Source organism: Balaenoptera borealis, assembly GCF_965194805.1.
Source record: "Balaenoptera borealis genome assembly, chromosome: 19".
NCBI lineage: Eukaryota > Metazoa > Chordata > Mammalia > Artiodactyla > Balaenopteridae > Balaenoptera > Balaenoptera borealis.
In genome coordinates this window covers 11,201,687-11,223,476 of record NC_138878.1, presented here as the reverse complement: position 1 = coordinate 11,223,476, position 21,790 = coordinate 11,201,687, and the positions used below count along the sequence as shown (strand labels likewise).

Sequence of the window (21,790 nt, the reverse complement as noted above, 5' to 3'; positions counted from 1 at the left end):
TGAGCAGCGGATCTCTCTCCTGAGAAGTGTACTAAGTTCTTCCAGGTGCAAGCTGGTGTACACATGCTTTGAACTAGGACACAGTGGCCAGCTCTGTAAAGGGAAGCAGGGGGTCTTCGGTCCAATTTCTATCTCCTTCACTGATTCACTATCAGATGGTGAATAACCATCTTCATTCCTCAGTGTTTAACTCTATTCGCAAAATAGGTATTTTCATTTTTATACTCACTCTCTAGCAGATCTCTAGTTCGATAGCTTTAAATACTTCTCTTCTGAATTTGAGACTCATAGATCCATCTACCTACTCTACATCTTTACTTGGATGTGTCTCTTGGGCATCTTAATATAACCAAAACCAAACCCTTGCTTTCCCCCCCCAACCCCCCGCTGGCTCCACCCTATTCCAGTACACCAGTACATGGCAACTCCATTCTTCCAAAACCGTGACTTAGACTCATCTCTCATAACTCACATTCAATTGACCAGCAAATTTTGTTGGATCTACCTTCAAAATATATCTAGAACACAGCTGCTTTTCCCACCACCTCCACAGATAACGTCTTGGTCTAAACCAACAAAATCGTATACCTGGATTATCACAATAGCCTCTTAACTCTTCCCCTACTTCCATCCTCAACTCCCTATAGTCTACTGTCTACACAGAAGCTAGCCTGATCACTTAAAAAGGAAAGTCATATCATGACACACTTTTTTTTAAACATCTTTACTGGAGTATAATTGCTTTACAATGGTGTATTAGTTTCTGCTTTATAACAGAGTGAATCAGTTATATATATACATATATCCCCGTATCTCTTCCCTCTTGTGTCTCCCTCCCTCCCACCCTCCTTATCCCACCCTTCTAGCTGGTCACAAAGCACCCAGCTTATCTCCCTGTGCTATGGGACTGCTTCCCACTAGCTATCTATTTTACATTTGGTAGTGTATATATGTCCATGCCACTCTCTCACTTTGTCCCAGCTTACCCATCCCCCTCCCCGTGTCCTCAAGTCCATTCTCTAGTAGGTCTGTGTCTTTATTCCCGTCTTGCCCCTAGGTTCTTCATGCATGTCACACTTCTTAAAACCCTCCACTGACTTCTCATTTCATTCTAAATAAAATCCAAAGTTCTTCAAATGGAATTCAAAGCTGAACTCACTTTTGTTCTAGATCCCTTTGATCTCACCTCCTAACACACACCCTCTTATTTATTCAGCTCCAGCCACAAGGGGTTCCTTCCTGTTCCTAGAATATGCCAAACCACTTTATCTAATATGCATTTGATCCCACACATCACTCTCTAGTCAAGAACCATGCTTTATTTTTCTAAACAGCACCTATCATTACCCAACATATATCTTTTTGTTTTATCCCACTAGAATGCAAATTCCATAAGAGCACAAGTGTTGTCTGTTCTGTTCACTGCTTTTCCCCAACACTTAGAACAGTGCTCCTATATGCAACAAGAATAATTTCTAGGTATGAAATTCAAAGGATTTTTCATTTCATTAAAAACAGGCAAGAAACAAACACGGATTTTAGTTGCTCAGACACACAGTCTTAAAATATCAAAAATAATTTCAGAATAAAGCTAGATTCCACAACATCCATCAGGCGTTTCAACTGAGGAAATGATGAATGACAATGTTCAAACATACAGGCCTTTCAGATGCATCAGAATCACAAGCACGTGGCAAGGATCATGTGTCCCAATTAAGTGAATATCTTGTTACATATTCACCAGCTCATAAACAGATGATGAACCAGAGCAGACTGCCCTGATGACTCTTGGAGGAAGAAAGGAATGACATCACTGGAGACCCTGAAGGCATGTGCTCAGGCAGATGGCACACACACACACACAGCCTAGGCTGTGACTGCTGAAACCATGCTGAATGGCAAAGAAACCCGTCTCATGACCAGCTATCAGGGGAATTCTCTGAGCCAGACAGTCACCTCTAACTCCTCTGCCAGTTAAGGCGAAGGGGCCTCTTTGTGATCAGTGTGATGTTACACTCCTCAAATGCGTAGTTATGATAGCTTTTCTGAAATGCTTATTCAAATATTTATCCGTGAATAAGGGAAGGAAATGGGATTAGTTTAAATTCAATTTCTAGGTCCAATGCAACCTGTTATGGCTGTCCCCAGTACTGAACCCCCGGGATGTCATCAGTACCCCTCCCCATACAGTCCCCTCAAACTAGTCACGGCCTCCAGATTGGGCCCCGAATCTGTAACTACTCCAAACAATACTCCCCAAAGTGCCAACGCCCTAAATAGACCCCCTGCCATCACCAACCACCAGAGAACCCTCTTCTGTCATTCATACCTACAAAATGCCCCTGTTGTCACCAACGCCCCAGGCAGATTTCCCTAATGAATAGTCCTCTATAAGAGCCCTATCCCATCAGCCAGACCCCCACTCACCCCTTCCCGTTACCAACGTCCACCGAGACCCCACTTCTGTTACCAGTTCTCTAATATCCCCTCCCCAGTCACCAATATCCCTCACAGACATCTCTGTCACTAACTTCATCATCCCCACTCCGCCGGCAGCCCCTCTCACCGCCCTGTCCTGTCCCGCCCCTTGACATGCGGCCCCGCCTCTTGGCGCGGCGTCCCAGCGAGCGGCGCCGGAAGCTCCGCCCCCTGCCGGTTGCTAGGCTCCGGCAGCCGGAAGTCCCGCCTGCCGTGTAGTCGCTGCCGCTGCCGCCGACGCCGCCGTCGTCGTTGTTGTTGTGGTTGGTGCGCTGAGCTCCGCGGCTCCGAGAGCCGGCTGCATCCTTTCCCCGCTGCCGCCGCCGCCATGAAGTGGATGTTCAAGGAGGACCACTCGCTGGGTAAGCGCTCGGCCATTGGCCCCGCTGTGGGGGCTGGGGCGGCGGGTGGGCCCCCTCCCCCACTCGGGCCGCCCTGGGCTGGGCCCGGCGGGGCGGATGCCGCACTCTGGGCTCGGGTCGCCGAGGTCCCGGCACCCCGGGCGGCTGCCCACCCACCCCGCGCCGACCTCTGCGGGACCTTCCGGAACCAGTGGACCGGGGACCGAGGTTGCCGGGACGCCTGAACGAGGACCTGGGGCGTGCGCAGGTCACGGTGGGGAGGAGGGCCGGGGGCTCGGGAACCGGCCGGCCGGTCGGGCGCGACCGTCAGCCCGGTGCGTTTCTCCCATAGAACACAGATGCGTGGAATCTGCGAAGATCCGAGCGAAATATCCCGACCGGGTTCCGGTGAGTGGACTCCCCGCCCCCTCACCTCGCTGTCACCCCTGCTGTTTAGGACCCGTGATAGGGCCCTAGGCCATTCAACAGTTGAGAAGTTTAGATTCCAGTCCCAGTTATAGTAGCAGATGGGCCAGACTGGGTAAGGGACCAGCTGGGGCCGGGGTGTGAGGGGCTTGAGTTGATGCTGTTCAGGATGCCTCAGTGCTGAATCTCCTGATCTAGGCCAGCGAGCTGTCTGCAGCCTCTGGGCTTCCCTAGACAATTATGTAAGAAACGATGTTCTAGGACGGGGCAACAGGTCACAGCCACTTTTGGGAATGGTGGTGGAGGGAGACTTTCACTTTGGTCTTGGAAGTGGTACTTTAGTCTCAGGACATTGATCTTGAACTTGAGCCTCCATCTTTACCTGACTTCTAGTTCCCTTTTCTCACTCTGATCCTGTCATCCTTTCCTGACCCAAAAAATCTGAGAAGCCACTTCTAGTGGCTTGTGTTTAATCAATGATACTTATCCTGTATTTATCCCATGGTAGGGGAGATAGTTTCTGTAACCCTTATTTATTTTTAAGGACATCCAGGCCTGTTATTGTAGCTTATTGCTTGTGAACAGTTTCTTTGGGGAGGGGGCAGGAGGGATAAATTTGAAACTTAGTTCAGAGAGAAGCAACAGGCCAAATGAAGAGCTTCGTTCTTGGCTGGCTGGGCTTGCCAGTCATTCCCATTAGTCCATCCATTCTCATTTCCTGTGTTCCTTGAGATCTTAATTCCCCTGTAGTGTGAAGGCAGATCCATTCTGGGGTCCAGCCTGGAGTAACAGGCTGTAGAGGAAACCCTCACCCGATATTTTGGAGTCTGCCCAGACAAAATGTTGAAAAGCTTTGTAGTGAGGGCTGTGTTTCTCTTATGCATGCTGAGATCAGGGATGAGAAATATAATAGTTGACCACAGAAAAGCACTTACCGTTTGTTTCCCTATAACACATTTATATCAGTTCTTAACCTCCAGAGTGTGTGGTTTATTAAATCAGGGGCATATTTTCTCATGTTATGCAGTTTCCCACCCACCTCCTTGCCTACACACTGTTCATCAGCTCTCCAACAATGCAGGGCCAGAGCCTCACATTAGAAATCTAGTCCTGACCTTTCTTTGCTTTCGCAGGTGATTGTGGAAAAAGTCTCAGGCTCTCAGATTGTTGACATTGACAAACGGAAGTATCTGGTTCCATCTGACATCACTGTGGCTCAGTTCATGTGGATCATCAGGAAAAGGATCCAGCTTCCTTCTGAAAAGGCAATATTCCTGTTTGTGGATAAGACAGTCCCACAGTCCAGGTGAGAGCTGTTTACTGGTATTGGCCATCTGCTTGATTGCTTACAGAACTCAAAACTTTGGAGGTCTGAAAACTCTTAGAGGTCCTGATGAGAAATCTGATTTTTGTGCTGCCTGACATCAGGAGTTCAAGGAAAACAAGAAAGGGCTTTAATAGGTGGGTGTGCTCTTTGGGTTAAAAAAACAGAACAAGGCCTGGACTTAAAAAAAAAAAAAAAAAAAAAAGAAATGATGAAATTTATCCTCAGACACCCAAGAATCCTTTTAAATAGTTCAGGACTTAATTAGGCTTAAGCTATCAGTAGAACTGAAGCCTGAAATGAGGTTTTCTCCAAATGATCCATGAAATAAGTCCTGTCGTTCTTCCCCAGGAGCTTGTGGGCCCTGCTGAGGCTCAGCTCCAGTTAATCACCCTGCCTGCTTGCTCGCTTTCCAGGCTCAGCTCTGGCCACTGTGAGAGTACCCTGAGAGCAGCTGCCTGATCCTCAAGTACGTGGAAATGGCTGCTGGCCAGCAAAGGGCTCTGAGGTCTCTTTACAGACTTAGACCTCTCTTGGTACCACCTGCTCTGACTTTCAGAGTAACCACCCCTTTCTCTTGCTCTTGCGCTGCCTGGAAGCAATCTTTGGGATAACTTGGGGCCTGAATCTAGGCAGGGGCGTTACAGTTCCCTTCTAGGTAGTTGACAGTCTGGCTTTAGTCCTCTGTGGAGAGAGGAAGATGTTCTGGCTCAGTCTGTATCCCTGGTCAGTCCTTTGCTATTACTGATTTGAGTACTTCTAGCCCCTTCCTCTGAATGTGAATTACTGGCTGCGTCTCATCTTAGTGACCCAAACTAAGTTTCATTTGTTATCCCCCCAAAAATAGTACTTCTGAAGCTAAGGCTTTAAGAACTCCTGGGAACTAGCCCAATGTGGCCAAAATATGTTTCTTTTGAAAATCCTTGAAAGCTCCAGAAGAGGCCTAAGCCAAATTCTAGTCCTTTTCCTATGAAAGGTAGACAACTCTGGCTACTTTTTTTCTTTTTTTTTTTTTAATTAATTAATTTATTTTTGGCTGTGTTGGGTCTTCGTTTCTGTGCGAGCGCTTTCTCTGGTTGTGGCAAGCGGGGGCCACTCTTCATCGCGGTGTGTGGGCCTCTCACTATCACGGCCTCTCTTGCTGGGAGCACAGGCTCCAGACACGCAGGCTCAGTAGTTGTGGCTCACGGGCCTAGTTGCTCCGCGGCATGTGGGATCTTCCCAGACCAGGGCTCGAACCCGTGTCCCCTGCATTGGCAGGCAGATTCTCAACCACTGCGCCACCAGGGAAGCCCCTCTGGCTGCTTTTTGGTCTGATTTTCTCTTTCCCAGTCTCTACCACCTCCACCTCCTGGTGTTAGGCAGAGGATGAGGGAGAAATGGAAGGTTCTTCCGTTAGGCCAAGGTTCTGCCTAATGGGTGCCATTGGTCTGCTTACAGCTGTAGCTCAGGAAGCTGTGGTGTTGCCAGGGGTGATCTGGTCATCCCATTGGGCTCTCCCAGCCTTCCTTCGCAGGCCTCTGGGCAGCGTGGTGCTGGGCACACTCTTCACCAGGGAAGGCTGGTGAAGCCCTGGGCATCTGTGGTCACTCTCCGCTTCCCTTCAGGTAGTGGGGGAGGTAAATCTTCATTCATGCCACCTGCAACTTCTGCACCTCCTTGGCAGCCCTATGTTTTCTCCTTCCCGGTGGTGGCTTCTTATGGGAGGAAGTAGGTGACTAGGACCTGTGGCATTGAGTTTTATTTTCCTCGATTCTGATCCTCTGATACTTCTTGAAAGAAATGAAGCAGGCTTCTGGAGACATTAAGATTACGTTATTTAGCAATTAAAATGGCTGCAGATTTTAACTAATGCCCTCTTCCCCCATTATCCCTGAAATATAAATAGAATTGGAAATGAAAAGTGATTCTCAGGGCAGCAGAGGCTGCTTCAGGGCCATTTTCTCTCTAAGTTTTATTTGCCTTTCCAACCTGGTAAGAATCCTCCCTAAAACAGATTACACCAGTGACCAAGTCACTAACCAGCCCCTCTGCCCAGGCTCTTCAGCGCCTTTGGACACAGTTAATGACTTCCTGCCCCATATTTAATGTACCAGTTCTTTGTTTGTTTGGGTGTTTTATTCTTAAAAACAAATTTGCTTATAAACAAAAGAGGCATGTGACATCATTGGCCTTTATGCAACTGATGGCTGCACAAACAAAATTGCCAGTCTCCTTCCTAAAGCTACTATTTGACTCAGTGTCGCCATTTTCTCCCCAAGGCAGTAGCAGCCTCTTTCTTAGCACTTTCCAGCCTCCTTAGGGAAGCATGGAGCCTCCTTTAACCTTCAGCCAGTGCTTGCAGCCTTTGGAGAGTGGCTGGGGAAATCAGAGTTGAGAAAGGATGAGCCCTCCCCCATCCCATAACAGACAGATCTACACAAGGATAACTTACGTCTTGAGGCTGAGCGAAAGTAACTTCATTTATTCCTGCCTTGGAGCGGAACTTTGGGAGAGTGTTCTGGAACACAGGCGACCATCATGTAAAATAACGTGATTGAGTAGTTAGTATTAAATATTGATTCTAGAAATAGAGACAGAAGCAAGTCTCTAAGAGTTTTACTTTCAAAATTCTGAGTTCTCTTTTTTTTAAAAAGGGGAGATCTCAACTGCCTTTTCCCATTTCCCATTGAAAAGTTGAATTCTCTGCCTAGGTGCCTGCATCCAGAATTGGGCCAGAAACGAAGGGAAAACTATGCCTTGGTGCAGACAGGACTTGAGAAAGAATATCAGTGTATGTTTCCCAGTCACGGCTTTAGAGGGGAACCCAGACCTGGCAGTGGTGCCCACCTTTTGGTCTTTGTTTAGAGCACAGATAAGAGCCTTCTTAATCCCCTGTCTAAAATAGAAACAGGAGTATAAAATAAAATATATCTAAGATGTTATAACTTGGGAATGTTACATTGGGAAATATGCTGTTTAGTTGCTCCTGGCTCTTAAAGAGGTACTAAGTAAAAGAAGTTGTGATGTCTTACAGTCCAAACTTCATTTAGAAAGGTGCTTAAATTAAGCACATTTGATCATTTCTGGGTAAATACCTCATCAAGAGCAGGGTTTATCTTAACAGTGGAATAGAGTTTATTTATATCAGAGAAAAATCTGATAAAAGGAATAAGCAGTAGTTAATTTTTGTATTTTAGAATCTTGGGCAGCCTTTAGGGCCGTGTTAACTTTCACTCTGGGGCCCGTGCCTTTCCAGGATCCACAGCAGTGGCCGTTGTCCTCCCAGTTCACCCCACCCACCCTCCCCCTGCTGGGAAAGAGATAAATCCAGATCCAGTGGAAGCACGTGGGCCGCAAAGCAGATGGATGGCCGGGTGGCCCATCAGGCCAGCCAATTCCTGAGTCAGGCTGGATCCCACAGCCTCCACAGCCTGACCTTGGTTGGGGCCAAGGGAAGGTTGTGCAGGGGTAGGGCATCCACATGGTTCTAGGTCAGCCTCCCCCAATTCGTAGGCTGTTGAGCAGCTTGAAACTAGTTTGCCCTCAGCAGCATGGCCATTCCTGGATGTGGATCCTTCTGAAAAGTGCCTTTATTATTGGTTAGTTTGTCTAGACCGGTTTGATCTTGAATGGAGGTGTAGGGGACAGGGTTTCAGGGGGCAGTTTAGGTTCATTTCACTCAGTACTTCAGGGTCCCACCATACCTTTAGCTTGGCTCCATGGCTTAAATCTGCCATTGGCTTTCCCATTTCTTTCCTTGTCAGGCTCAGAGCTTAAAGGTAGCAGTCCCCCACCACCACCGCTCAGCGGCCTCCTTGGATGAGTGTGTGTAATACTTGATGCCGCAGCGGTGTGCATTAGTAATAGGGACTGGGGGCCATCTTCAGCAGCCAGTAACTTCGGCGGGAAGCCTTGGAGTTTCAGTGCTGCTCATGAATTGTCAGGGAATCCAGCTTAGCCTGACAGAGGCATTAGAGCAGCCTCTTTGCTTTCAGATCCTCTGGTGCTCCAGTAGTGGCCCACCTGGTGCTGTGTGGCTTGGGCCTCTGTGAATTCTGAGCGGGGAGCCCGACTTTTCAGAGGTGTACAGAACTTGTCCTAAAGGAACACACCGGCCTTCTGCTGTACGCTGCCTGCTGAAAAGGGGCACGTTTTGCATCCCTGCCCTTCCACTTGGCTGTTCTTTTTTTTTTTTTTTTAATTATTTTGTGTCCCTCATGACTTTTTTTCAAAGAGGGCTCTTTTTTTTTTTTACACTTAATTTAATTAAATTAATTAATTTATTTTTGGCTGCGTTGGGTCTTCATTGCTGTGTGCGGGCTTTCTCTAGTTGCGGTGAGCGGGGGCTACTCTGTTGAGGTGCGCGGGCTTCTCATTGGAGTGGCTTCTCTTGTTGCGGAGCACGGGCTCTAGGTGCAGGGGCATCAGTAGTTGTGGCACGTGGGCTCAGTAGTTGTGGCTTGCGGGTTTAGTTGCTCCGCGGTATGTGGGATCTTCCCGGACCAGGGCTCAAACCCGTGTTCCCTGCATTGGCAGGCAGATTCTTAACCACTGCACCACCAGGGAAGCCCTTGGCTATTTTTTTTTTTCTTCTTCTTTTTTTTGGCTTGGCAACCTGCACCCCACTCCACAAGAACCAAGCCTGACCCAGCGTGGCCTTGAGGGCTGCCGCCTCACCAGACCCTCTTTCCCGCTTTCCCTCCCACCTCCCGGGATCCAGCTTCCCTCCTGCTGCCTCAGCCGTCAGCGACAGCGACACCCACTCCTCCCCTCCCGTGGCTCCCTGCGCCAGGTCGCCACACCAGACAGCGGGTAACCGCCTTGGTTATTCTTTTAATGGGACTTTTTTTTTTCTTTTTAATTTATTTTATTATTTCTGGCTGCATTGAGTCTTCGTTGCTGCATGTGGGCTTTTCTCTAGTTGCGGTGAGTGAGGGCTACTCTTTGTTGCGGTGCGCGGGCTTCTCATTGCGGTGGCTTCTCTTGTTGGGGAGCACGGGCTCTAGGCACGCGGGCTTCGGTAGTTGTGGCACGCGGGCTCAGTAGTTGTGGCATGCGGGCTCTAGAGCGTAGGCTCAGTAGTTGTGGCGCACGGCCTTAGTTGCTCCGCGGCACGTGGGATCCTCCCAGACCAGGGTTTGAACCCGTGTCCCCTGCATCGGCAGGCGGATTCTCAACCACTGTGCCACCAGGGAAGCCCCTTAATGGGACTTTTAAAAAAAGTATTTTTAAACTATATTTGTAGCCCTGCTCTTTTTTAGCTCCAGACCAAGTTATTCTGACTCTGTATGTGTGTGGCCTGATCCCACAAGTGCTGTTTTTGAATTATACTGTACAGACGTGCCAGTCTTCTTTCTCGGCACCTAGGGAAGCCTTGGAATCGGGCGTTCAGTCACGGGCTGCTGACTGGAGCGTTTAGCTCCCAGTGTTGAGCATTGTCAGTTTTCAAGTTCCTGCCCAAGGGATACCCTGAGTATAAGGACACGGTGCTACTGCCAACTGAACAGAGTTTCCACGTGACACTGTGTGGCAGAGGAAAGGAGAACAGTGAAAGGGCTCTTAAAATCATTAGGCCATCTAATTGTAAAATTACAGGATCTGAAGGACCTGCTGCTCAATGTGTGATACAGAAGCTGGCAGCAGTGGCCTTCCCTGGGAACTTGTTAGATAGAAATGTAGAATCTCATCCTTGACCCAGACCTTCAGAATCAAAACAGGCACTTTAACAAGACATCCAGGTGATTCCCTATGCATGTTTGTATGTGTGAGAAGCGCTATTCTAAGGGAGGTCTTCACAGAAGGTACAAGAATGCTGACATTAGGTCATTAGATCTAGTTGTGTATTCACATGGAGGCAGCACAACTTGGTGGTAAGAATGTCTCCTAGCTTTGTGATCTGGCATGAATTATTTAACCTCTCTGTGCCTCACTTTTATTATCTGAACTATGGATTATGATTGTACCTGCCTCCTAAGATTGTTCTGAGGGTAAAGAGTTAATACATGTAATGCACTTAAAACAAGTGCTTGGCACATAGTGTTTGCTATTATAATTAGAATTTTTATGATCAGCCTTTATAGCTGCTAGGGCACTGTTAAATTTATAAACCCAAGTTTTACTTAAAAGACAATGGAATCTGAAGACAGAAAGCCACATGATTATGGGTCCTCCTCCCCCAACCCCGTCAGAGTCTCACAGCCTGCCTTAGACAGTAGTCGTTCCATGGTCATTGTTCACTGCAGACAACGTTCAGAGTCTGGGGTTTATAAAGCTCCTCAAGTATTTCTAACTCAGCAGCAGGATTTAGAGTCACTGCCCTTGGGCTTGTAACTTGCTAGGAGAAGAGCAGAACTTAGTCTGGCAGATGGAACCAAACTTGACAGGCATCAAGGCGTGGTTGCCACCTTTGAATTGCACGCAGTGTCTGCTCCTTCCAAACCCCTTTGGTAATGGTAGTGGGGAGATTGTAGTTCAGGTCTTATCAAGGTCACCCTGGACACTTGTACCAAGCGGGGCAAAGAGAGTTGTGGCAATAGCGGTAGCTCTTTTCCCCTTTGCCTCATTCTGAGGATTCTCAGGGAAAAGCTGGGTTCCTCAGGGCATTCCTAACCACCAGGGTAAAAGTCTTCTTGAGAGACCCCGCTACTTGTTCAAGCCCTTTGCTAGTTGCTGGCTCTTCACTCCACTTCCTGGCTCACTCTACTTCCTAATCCCATGCTTTTAAAGATAAGCATCTCCAAAACAAACAAACAAAGACAAGCATCTCTCCCTCTGGCAAAGGGATTGTTTCTTAACTTGGCTGCATATGGAATCATCTTGGGCATTTTTTTTTTTTAATATATTTATTTTTGGCTGCGTTTGGTCTTTGCTGCTTCGAGTGGGCTTTCTCTAGCATGGGCTTTCTCTAGTTGCGGTGAGCGGGGGCTACTCTTCGTTGCGGTGCGCAGGCTTCTCATTGCGGAGGCTTCTCTTGTTGCGGAGCATGGGCTCTAGGCACACAGGCTTCAGTAGTCGTGGCATGTGGGCTCAGTAGTTGTGGCGCACGGGCTTAGTTGCTCCACGGCATGTGGGATATTCCCAGACCAGAGCTCGAACCTGTGTCACCTGAATTGGCAGGCGGATTCTTAACCACTGTGCCACCAGGGAAGTCCCCATCCTGGGCATTTTAAAACTTACTGATGCCTGGGTCCTACCTCCAGAGATTCTGATTTAATTGGTCCGGGGTGGGGCATGTCTTTCAAGCTCCCCATTGTTTCTGCTGTGCAGCTGAGGTTGAGACCTACCACCCACCACAGGTGTTCTCATGGGCATGGGTTCCTCCCTCTACCCGCTGCCCCCCAAGTCCTCACACGTTCCAGGGCAGTGTGGTCAATAGAAATGGCATGTGAGACACATACGCAATCTAAAATTCTCTAGTAGCCACATTAAAAAAGAAAAAGAAACAGGTGAAATTAATTTTAATAGTATTTTTTTACCTGATATATCCAAAATGGCATCATTTCAACATGTAGTCAAAATTGAGATATTTTACATCTTTTTTTTCATACTCTGATACTTTGAAATCTTGCGTTATGTTTTACACTTACAGCACATAGCAATTCAGATGAGCCACATTTCAAGTGCTGAACATAGTGGCGACTGCATTGGACAGCAGAAATATAGGACATTTCTGTCACAGAAGAAATTTCTAGTGGACAGTGCTGTTTCAGGGAGTCCTTATTTTACAAATTCCAGTTAGATCCTCGCAGGAAGCACGATTTTATTGTACAAGATGCCAGTGACAAGCCATTTTGTATTCATACTCATCCACTCCTACGTTATTACTAGTTCTCATCTACCCACACAGCCGAACCAGCTAAGCTTGAAAATGGGCAGGGAGAGTAGGAAAGGAGAAAAACTCCCTTTTATAAATGTGGTCTGCATTCCTGTTTACATGGTGGTCCCATACAGCTGCCAGCAGCAGAGCAGCAGCATGGGGCAGTCTTTGCTTCACCAGCTTGAGGCCTCCGACCCCTCTTTATCTACCCTCTGGCCCTTGTTCTCCTGAGTCCTGCATTTAAGCATCTGTTAAGACCTGTCCGGGCTTAGTGACCTCTGTCATCTTGAGCCGGCTCTCAGACTGCTTTGTCCGCGCTGGTTCTGGTTGACCCCACCACGCACGGTCATGCTGAGGTTTAGCACATGTCTGCACCTCCTGCTTATCTCTGATAGAGCAGTCATGTGGCCAGAGCTCACCTGGGGCTCCAGGTGTTACTAGTCTCACTCTGGAGCCAGTGCAGCTCGCCTTCATGGCAGAGAACTAGATTAGGTCTCCTCTGCTGCAGTCTTGTTTTACTGCTAAGGGAAAGCCAGCTCTCCCACCCACACATGTTTAGTTTGAGCAATATCTATTTCTGCAGGGTTCTTAGGAAGCTTGGGCAGGACTTCTTTGGATCACAGATACAATATGAGAGCTTTTTGCATTACGTGTGAGGAAAGTAACTTCCCTTCGATGACGCTGATGCAGATCTCTGGGGCACAGGGTTTCTGGCGGGGTGAGCTTCCACAGGAATCAGCCCACTCATTCTTTATCATGTTAGGTACGAATTATAAATCTTCAAATAGACCAGCCCTGAGGAGAGGAAAGCACAAGTACTCTTCCTTACCTTTGTCTCTCACCCACACAGGGATGGGCTTCTTAGACTCTTATTTTGCTAATAGCTTTTCTCCCTTGCCCCCAGCATTCAGAAAGCATTGTGAAAGCACTAACCAGTACTAACCAACCACATTCACCCTAGGAGTTAGAGCTGGCTTCTGAAGGAATACCTTGGTGTGAGGGTGAGTCAAATGGCCTTGCCTCGGGACAGGAGGATGGAGGTTGATTCTAGTCTTATCTACTGAGTCCCAGAGGCCGAATTACTTTTTACCACCTACCACCAAAGGTGTGACATAGTAGCTAGTTTAAGTAGTGAAATTCCTTATCCTCAAGCCATCTTTCTCCCAACACCGAGACTCAGTAATCAGACCCAATTCTCAATGTTGTTTTTTGTTTTTCTCTTTCAAGCCTAACTATGGGACAGCTTTACGAGAAGGAAAAAGATGAAGATGGATTCTTGTATGTGGCCTACAGTGGAGAAAACACTTTTGGCTTCTGAGGGCCAATGCTGGGCTGGGTGCACCATTCCTGCTTGTGTATCTTGTAAATAGCTGGCCATTTTCAGTTACTATACCAGAACCTCTTAACATAGACCTATCAGTGCATTTGTAACTGGATTTATTTCTTAATATATTGGAAGGTTTTGTTTCCTTAGACTAGTAAATTATCATACAGAGTTTTATTTTGAGTTTTTCTTTTTGTGCACTGTCCTCATGGCTATACTCTCTAGGGAACTTGTTCCTCTGGGAATCTTATTTAACGAAGATATTTCCATATTGAAGTGAGGTAGGTGGGAATTAAAATGAAAGGGAGGGAGATGATGCATTTATTCTCGATTATGTTTGAAGTGTTAGATGGCTAAGTATTAAAAGCATCCAAATTAAATCCTTAGCAATCAGAACACTTGCTTCACTAGATTTTGCCAACTGCCAATCATGTTGGACTGAGCTAATCTGTTCCTCTTTCTGAAACTATTAAGGTAAATAATTAACAATAAAACTTCCTCTTATAAAGGCATTGCAGTGTGACCATGTCCTTTATTCACCTTCTTATAAGTGGGTCAGAGAAGTAGCTCCTACGTCTGCCAGGCTAGGAGGAGGATTTGTGGGGCCCATGGCAGCACAGCTGGGCACAGGAAGCAGTGGCCTGTGTCATGAGGAGGGAACTTTTTTTTTAAGTGGTTAATATAGTCACATGGTTCAGATGTCAAGTCTCTCTAAAAAGGTATACATCGAGAAGTCCTTCTCCCACCACTGTTTGCTGATTACCCTAACCCTCCACTTTTTGCGAAACTACTTGTACTGGCATCTTGTTTCTTTTCAGAGTTTGTTTTTGGAAGTTCAATTAAATATGAATATATGTCCAAAATGTTTTTTTCTTATACAGAAGAGAACACATTATATCTATACTTAAGTACACTGCTTTTTTTTAAACAGTATATCCTAGTGATTTTTCCATATCAGTTCATAGAAAGCCTTTTAATTTATTTTAGTATTGCATTATGTGGATATATCATTATTACTGAAACTGAGCAGGACCCTGTGGGGCTCCTGGGCACAGAAGCCTTTCTGTGTCCCCCGTTTCTTGTAGGGAATAGACTCCAGCCTCCATGACCTTCCCTGAGTTCCAAAGGGCAGATTCAAACAGTTGCTAATCAATCAGGGAAGGGAGGGGATGCAGAGACTAGGTGGTAGGAGCAGCCAAGAAACAATAGTGTAGCCTTGGGGCAGGGTCCTGGTTCCAGGTCAAGGGGTATACATAACATCTTTGAGCTCTTTACGGAACTAAAACTCCCAACAAATGGAAGATGTTAGCATTCTTCATTCCAGAGAAGACCATCTGAGGCCAGATTAAAGGAACCAGAGAAGCTTATCAAGAGACCACCTGAGGCCTGGGACTGCCCTGGTGGTCCAGTGGCTAAGAGGGGACCTGGGTTCGATCCCTGGTCAGGGAACTAGATTCCCCCATGCCTCAACTAAAGATCCCGCGTGCTGCAACTAAGACCCAGAGCAGCCAAATAAATAAATATTTAAAAAAAAAAGAGAGAGACCACCTGAGGCCAGATTAAGGGAAACAGAGAAGCTCAGTAGGAGGAGAGCACCTTGAGGCCAGATTAAAGGGATGCAGGCCCTGCACACACCCTAATCTTATCGGCAACTCTGCCCATTGCTATAAAACTCCTCACCAAATCCCCCTGGGGTTGGGATACACAGTTTTCGAGGCACGAGCCCACTGTGTCCCCCTTTGCTTGGCAAAGCAATAAAGGTTTTCTGCGTCACCCAAAACTCTTGTCTCCGAGATTGAATGCAGCACTGGTGCACAGAGGCTGAGTTTTCAGCAACATTCCTAACTAGTGCCCTATTAACGGCATTTGGGTGGTTTGCAGTCTTTTACTATTACATACCGTGTTGGAATGATAACCATACACATATAGCCTGTATATGTACCTGCATTCATGGTGCTGCTTTTCAACCACTTTCTACAAATGAAGATTCAGATTTTTCCAGGCCATACATTTTATGATTTCTCACAAATTAGATGTGTAGGCTTGCCACTACACAGATGCATCTAAAAGGAAATGCTTATTTACTTCCCTAAGTCTTCCCCAGACAGACTGTGGCTGGAGGCTACAGCCATTACACAGATCATCAGAATAAAGAAACCAGGTATCATCCAGGGATCTAAGAACATGTAGTTAAAATGACTATCCAATTTTCTACTGGGGAAGGAACAAAGAGATTTAACTTCATCTTTACCAAATTATGTAAGCAATCCCTCCAAGTACTCTACTAATGTTAGCTTTCCAGATGGGATCAGAAAGCCAACTGTTTTTCTTTTAAAAGTAGTTTATAGTTAGCATTTATTGAGCACTCACTAGATATACCACATAATTTACATACATTGTTGCAATTAATCTTCAAAAAGCCCTTACGAGATAGTGTCATTCTTGCAGCCAGCCACACTGCTACGGAGTGGCAGAACTGAGACTCCAAACTTGAGATTTAAGAGACAAGACATAGCTGGCAGTGTCATTTTGTGATTTTTTTTTTTTCTTCTATTTACAGTGTGTCTCACACTGTGCTAGACACTGGGGCAAATATGAATAAAGCATTACCCCCTACTCCAGGAGCTTACAGTCTGGTGGTAACCAACACATAAACATTACAAAGCACTGTTGTAAGTGGTATGTAGAAAGTATTATTGGAACAGAGGAGAGAATAACTGTTACCTATAAAAACTATTAAAGCAGCCTTATTTGTAATATCAGTCAATAAAAATGGATTTGTTAATATTGCTTTTAAAATGCAACAGATGAGTGAAGGTTTAAAAAAAAAAAAAAGGGAATTCCTTGGCAGTCCAGTGGTTAGGACTCCGCGCTTTCACTGCCGAGCGCCTGGGCTCAATCCGTGGTCGGGGAACTAAGATCCCACAAGCCACGCAGTGTGGCCAAAAAAAAAAAAAAGTTGCATGTAGTCTCCCCCGACTCGAGTCTGTAACAGACACTAGTAAGATTTTACAGATGAATTTTATCAAACTATGTAAGGAAACTTTAATCCTTTCTTAAAATTTCAGAGATTAGGAAAAGGGAATAATCAAAAATTAATTTTGAGACAAAATCTCAATGGCCAAAACTTTATGAGAAAAATTATACATTGATCTCATCAACATAGAAAAATCCTAAATATTAGTAAATAAAATTCAGTAGTATACCAAAACAATCATGACCAGGTAGCACTTAGCCCAAGAATGGGTTATATAGTTCATCATTATGTCTATTAATAAAACACCAAATTTAACAAAGGAGAATGTTGGGCTGTACCCCGCAGGCCTTCAAGACCTGTACTTGCCCAGCCTCAGACTGAAGAAAGAGCCCAGAGTCAGTGACAGAGACATCAGTGGTTTAATGGATAGGGGATCTTACATGTCCGGAGCAAAAGGGTCCTGGAGTGACACTCCACTGTAGATGGCAGACAGCAGGCAGGACATGGCAGAAGTCCAGGGAGCTGGGGCGGTGGGGGGGAAGGTTACCTGTTACGGGGGAACTGATGTCAGGTTGGCTCATCCATTACCAGGGAAACCAGCAGAGGGGCATGTCCCTCACAGCCCCTTTGATAAAACTAGCAGGGTGGAGCCGTTCTGGTATAAAGATTAGAAGAATCACTAGCTGGGGGCAAGTACATAGGCATTTACTGATTAGGCTCTATGATTAAGAGGGAAGGTCAGCCATGTGAGTAGGGTGTAGGTGAAGCACGGACTGGTCAAGCAGGGGATGTACAGAGAGCAAGAGAACAAGCCATCCTGGGTGGCCTGATCACATGGCAAAAACTATATGATCATGTCACAGATGAAGGAAGAGCACCTGAAACAACTCAAAACCTATTTATAGTTTTTTATTTTTAAACTTCTTAGCAAATTAAGATTTCTTTAATTTGATAAAGGGTATTCATAAAAACTCTATAGCAAATATGTACATTAGTATATAAAGCTATGGTAAGTAAGGCAGTGTGATACTGACAATGGGATAGACAAATACTTTAATGGAACAGAACCCAGAAATAGATCTGTGTATAAAACATGTCAGAGGTGGCATGACAAGTCATCAGGGAAATGATGAACCAGTTAACAAATGGGACTGCAGCAATTAGTTACTTATATGGTAAAATTTCAGAGGCATTCCTATTAAAAACAGGAACTAAAAAAGGAAATCCGAAGGGTGAACTTTATGGTATGTGAATTATATCTCAATGAAGCTGTTAAAGTCTGCTATCAGTGCTTTTACTCAACTTTGTCCTGGCATAAAACGAATGTAATGAGAGGAAATGTAAATGAGAGGCATAAGAATCAGAAAGGAAGACTAAACCATAATATACAGACAGTGATAATCTACATAGAAAAATCTAAGAGAATCTATACGAATTAGAATAAGAAAGTTCTCCATAGTTGCTGGATACAAGATCAGTTACAAATACTGATGATGTTTCTACACACCATTTGTAACCAGTTAGGGAATATTATAGGAAAAAATTTCATTTTCAATAGGAGCAAAATGTATAAGTGCATAGGAATAAACTTAATATAAGATACACTAATATACCATATTCCAGGATGAGAACATCCAATATGGTAAAGATGCATATTGCCTCCAGGTTAATCTGTGAGTTTAATGCAATTTCAATAAAAATCCCAATCAGGTATGTGTGTGTGTATGTGTGGAATCTGACATTTGATGGTAAAATCCATGTAGGAGAGCAAAAGCCAAGAATAACCAAGAAGTGTTAAGAAAAACAGGCCAGGGAGATCTGTGTTAGCAGTAATTAATTAAGACTGTGCCATATGGCAAAGAGACAGACACATAAACCAGGGAACACAACAGAAACCCAGAAACAGATCCATGTTTAAAACATAGCTGTATTTTGGGAATTCCCTGGCAGTCTAGTGGTTAGGACTCTGCACTTCCACTGCAGGGGGCACGGGTTCGATCCCTGGTCTGGGAAATAAGATCCCGCAAGCTGCGTGGCCAAAAAAAAAAAAGGCAGTACTTTAAAGTATCTGGCGTGAAAAATCAAAGGGGAAATGATGAACTAGTTAATCCATTATTTAAAATTGGTTATATATACATGAAAATAGATTCCTATATTATATAATAGGATTATAAAATAAATTCAAGGTGAATTAAACATCTAAAGCTGGAAAAGCAAAACTTTAAAAAGAACGAAATAATGCCATTTGCAGCAACATGGATGGACCTGGAGATTATTATACTAAGTGAAGTAAGCCAGACAAAGACAAATATCACATGATACCACTTACATGCTGAATCTAAAAAAAAAAAAAAAAAAAAAAAATGATACAAATGAACTTATTTACAAAACAGAAACAGACTCACAGACCTGGAAGACAAACTTATGGTTGCCAAAGGGGAAAGGTAAGGGGGGAGGGATAAATTGGGAGTTTGGGACTGACATGTACATACTACTATATTTAAAATAGATAACCAACAAGGACCTACTGTATAGCACAGGGAACTCTGCTCAATATTCTGTAATAACCTAAATGGGAAAAGAATTTGAAAAAGAATAGATACATGTATATATATATAACTGAATCACTTTGCTGTACACCTGAAACTAACACAACATTGTTAATCAACTATACTCCAATATAAAATAAAAATTCAAAATAAAAAGAGTTGGAAGGGAGTTCTTAAGATAAGCTACAAAAATACAAAGAAAAAGGTTAAATTTAAGTACATTAAAATTTTAAAAATTATGGTTTTTATTTCCTCAATATTATTCCTCAGTAATATTTTTACTGAGGGCATGCTGAAAAGTTGTCTTGATATCACAAAAGATTTGTCTTATTAAATGGGAATATCAGCTTCACCTCTCTTTAATAAAAGGTGACCACATATATTATGGAATTTGAAAAAACTTTATAACTTTAAAGAATGAAACACTTTATTTAAACAAAATTAATAGAAGCTGCAGATTGGATGAAAATGTTTGTAACAGATATAAACCAAAAAAGAATTAATATCCAAAATAAATAAAGAACTCTTCCAATAAGACAAACAACCCAAGAGAACAATGGGCAAAGACAAAGAATCCTTAACTTCATTCCAGTCCACTGTACATGCACTGACTCTATCGAGTGCCTTTCACAAAGACTACAATATGAACGGTGCCCCCTAGAGTTGTGCAGTGTACAACCTCTACACTAAAAGATGCAGACTTGCACTACACAGTTGGTGGCCTTATGAAATGCAAAGGAAAGTAAACTCTGGTTTATCTTTTCAGACTCATCAAATTGGCTAAAGTTTCAACAAATAAAATGTTAGGGAGGATATGAAACATCTGGAATCCTCATAAACTGCTGTTGTGGGTGTAAATTGGTGCCATCACACTGGAAGGCAATCTAACAATATTCAGTAAAGTTGAAGATGCAGATAACCCATGACCTAGCAAATTCCACGTCTAGGTATATATCCTAGAAATATCCCCACCCATGTACAAGAGACATGTACAAGAATGATCATTGCAGCCTTTGTCTATATGAGCCAAGAATTGGAAACCGACTAAATGTCCGGCAACAGGAGAACGGAAGGATAATATGTGGTATAGTCATACAAAGGAATACTATATAGCAGTTAAAATGAATGCACTAGAACTACATATGTTAACATAAATAAATCTCCAAAATGGTGCTGATGAATGAAAAAAGCAAGATGCAGAAGTATATTCAGCATATCATTTCTATAAAGTTTAAAAACATGGAAAACAATTCTAAGTACTGCTCACAGATACAAAGTTATGTAATAAAAGTATAACCATGCAATTCAGGATGGTGGTTACCTAATGGAAGGAGGGGAACAGTATCAGGGAGGGGTCAATGTGGGGTTTCAAATACAGCTAGTCATGGTTTATTTCTCCAGAAAATAAAAACCTGAAGCAAATATAGCAAAATATTTACTGCTGTTATTTCTTTTTATTGTTATGTTTGAACTATTAAATAACTTTTTAAGTTACATCAGTGAGAACAGGGATTGGGTCCTTCTCAAAGAACAGCACACGGGTGCCTCCATTTCTCACTCCCCTTCACTCCCAGCCCAGGAGAGGCCAGCTTCTTCTACTTCCCTGACCCTGCGTTTGCTGAGGTTACCAAAAATAACCTTGTCCCCCGAGTTGAGGGGCTGGAGGGGAAACACGAGGTTCTTAGTTCTTACCTTCCTTGTCTCTCTTTCTTTTAATATATTCTACACTCCAGATTACTCCCTCTTTGAAGCTCCTAATTGCCTTTCTCCTGATTTTCCTCTGGCCTCTTGGTCACACTCCTTCCTGTGCTTCTCCACCTACTCCTGAACTCTCCATGTTCCCCAGGGTTCAGTCCAGGGTCCCCTTTTCTTCTCATTCTCTACACATTCTCCTTGGATGGTTTTATCCTAACCCGTGTCTTTAAAGACCTCCTGTAAATGATGACCCCAAAATCTTGATCCTCAGTCCGTCTCTCTCCTGAGCCCCAAGCCAGTCCTTCCAAATGCCCCCTCTAGGTCCTTGGCCCGTGGTATCACAGAAATCCCAACTGTCTGAGCTCATCGTCCCCTGCAACTCCTCGCCTGCAACTCCTGACACTGACCCCCTCCCCACCCCAGAGCAGCTCTTCCTGGATCCCCTTTCCTCATATACAGCACCCCCTTCCCTCCTCTCACCCCCACAGGAACCTGAGAGCCATCCTCAATGCTCCCTCATCCTCATCCCCTACCGCAATCAGCCAGTCAGCCTCACCAGCCTCTGCATATTTCTCAAGTCAGTCCCCTCCCAATGGCTCCTAAAACTTATTGTCTGGGCCTCATCATTTCTCTTCTTACTATTACAGTAATCCCCCAGCTGTGGTCTCCCTGCCACCATCTCTGTCCCTGACTAATCCATCCTCCTTGTTACAGAGGAGAGTGATATCGCTAAAATGCAACTTCCATCCCAATACCCTTTCCTCAAAAATCCTTGAAGTGCCAAGGCATCGGGATAAAACCATTCTCCTTTGCAGGACTTAAAAGTCCTCACTGACTTGCCCCCGAGTGCCTCTCCAACCCCTCCCACACTCCGCCAG

The 21,790-nt window shown here is 44.8% G+C and overlaps 2 protein-coding genes across 9 annotated transcripts in view; one reads left to right on the top strand and one right to left on the bottom strand.

Moving 5' to 3' along the window:
• The first annotated feature begins 2,677 nt into the window (after window positions 1-2,677).
• The window catches only part of GABARAPL2 (GABA type A receptor associated protein like 2), a 34,176-nt gene continuing 15,063 nt past the window's right edge, over window positions 2,678-21,790 (top strand). For 4 of the 5 annotated variants that reach the window (XM_082366436.1, XM_082366439.1, XM_082366437.1 and 1 more), the window contains exons 1-3: window positions 2,678-2,840; window positions 3,172-3,227; window positions 4,379-4,551. In XM_082366436.1, the coding sequence (XP_082222562.1) occupies window positions 2,807-2,840; window positions 3,172-3,227; window positions 4,379-4,551 (263 nt within the window). In that variant the 5' untranslated portion in view covers window positions 2,678-2,806. Of the gene's footprint in view, window positions 2,841-3,171; window positions 3,228-4,378; window positions 4,552-13,594; window positions 14,204-21,790 lie in introns of those variants that run through there. The other variant, XM_082366435.1, reaches the window with a different exon arrangement.
• The window catches only part of ADAT1 (adenosine deaminase tRNA specific 1), a 51,852-nt gene continuing 38,793 nt past the window's right edge, over window positions 8,732-21,790 (bottom strand). For 2 of the 4 annotated variants that reach the window (XM_082366351.1, XM_082366353.1), the window contains 2 exons: window positions 17,109-17,215; window positions 8,732-13,162 (listed from right to left, as the gene is read on the bottom strand). Coding sequence is in view for 1 of the 4 variants with exons in the window: in XM_082366354.1 (XP_082222480.1) it covers window positions 17,212-17,215 (4 nt within the window). In the remaining 3 variants the exon portion in view is untranslated. Of the gene's footprint in view, window positions 13,163-15,222; window positions 17,216-21,790 lie in introns of those variants that run through there. The other 2 variants (XM_082366352.1, XM_082366354.1) reach the window with 1 other exon arrangement.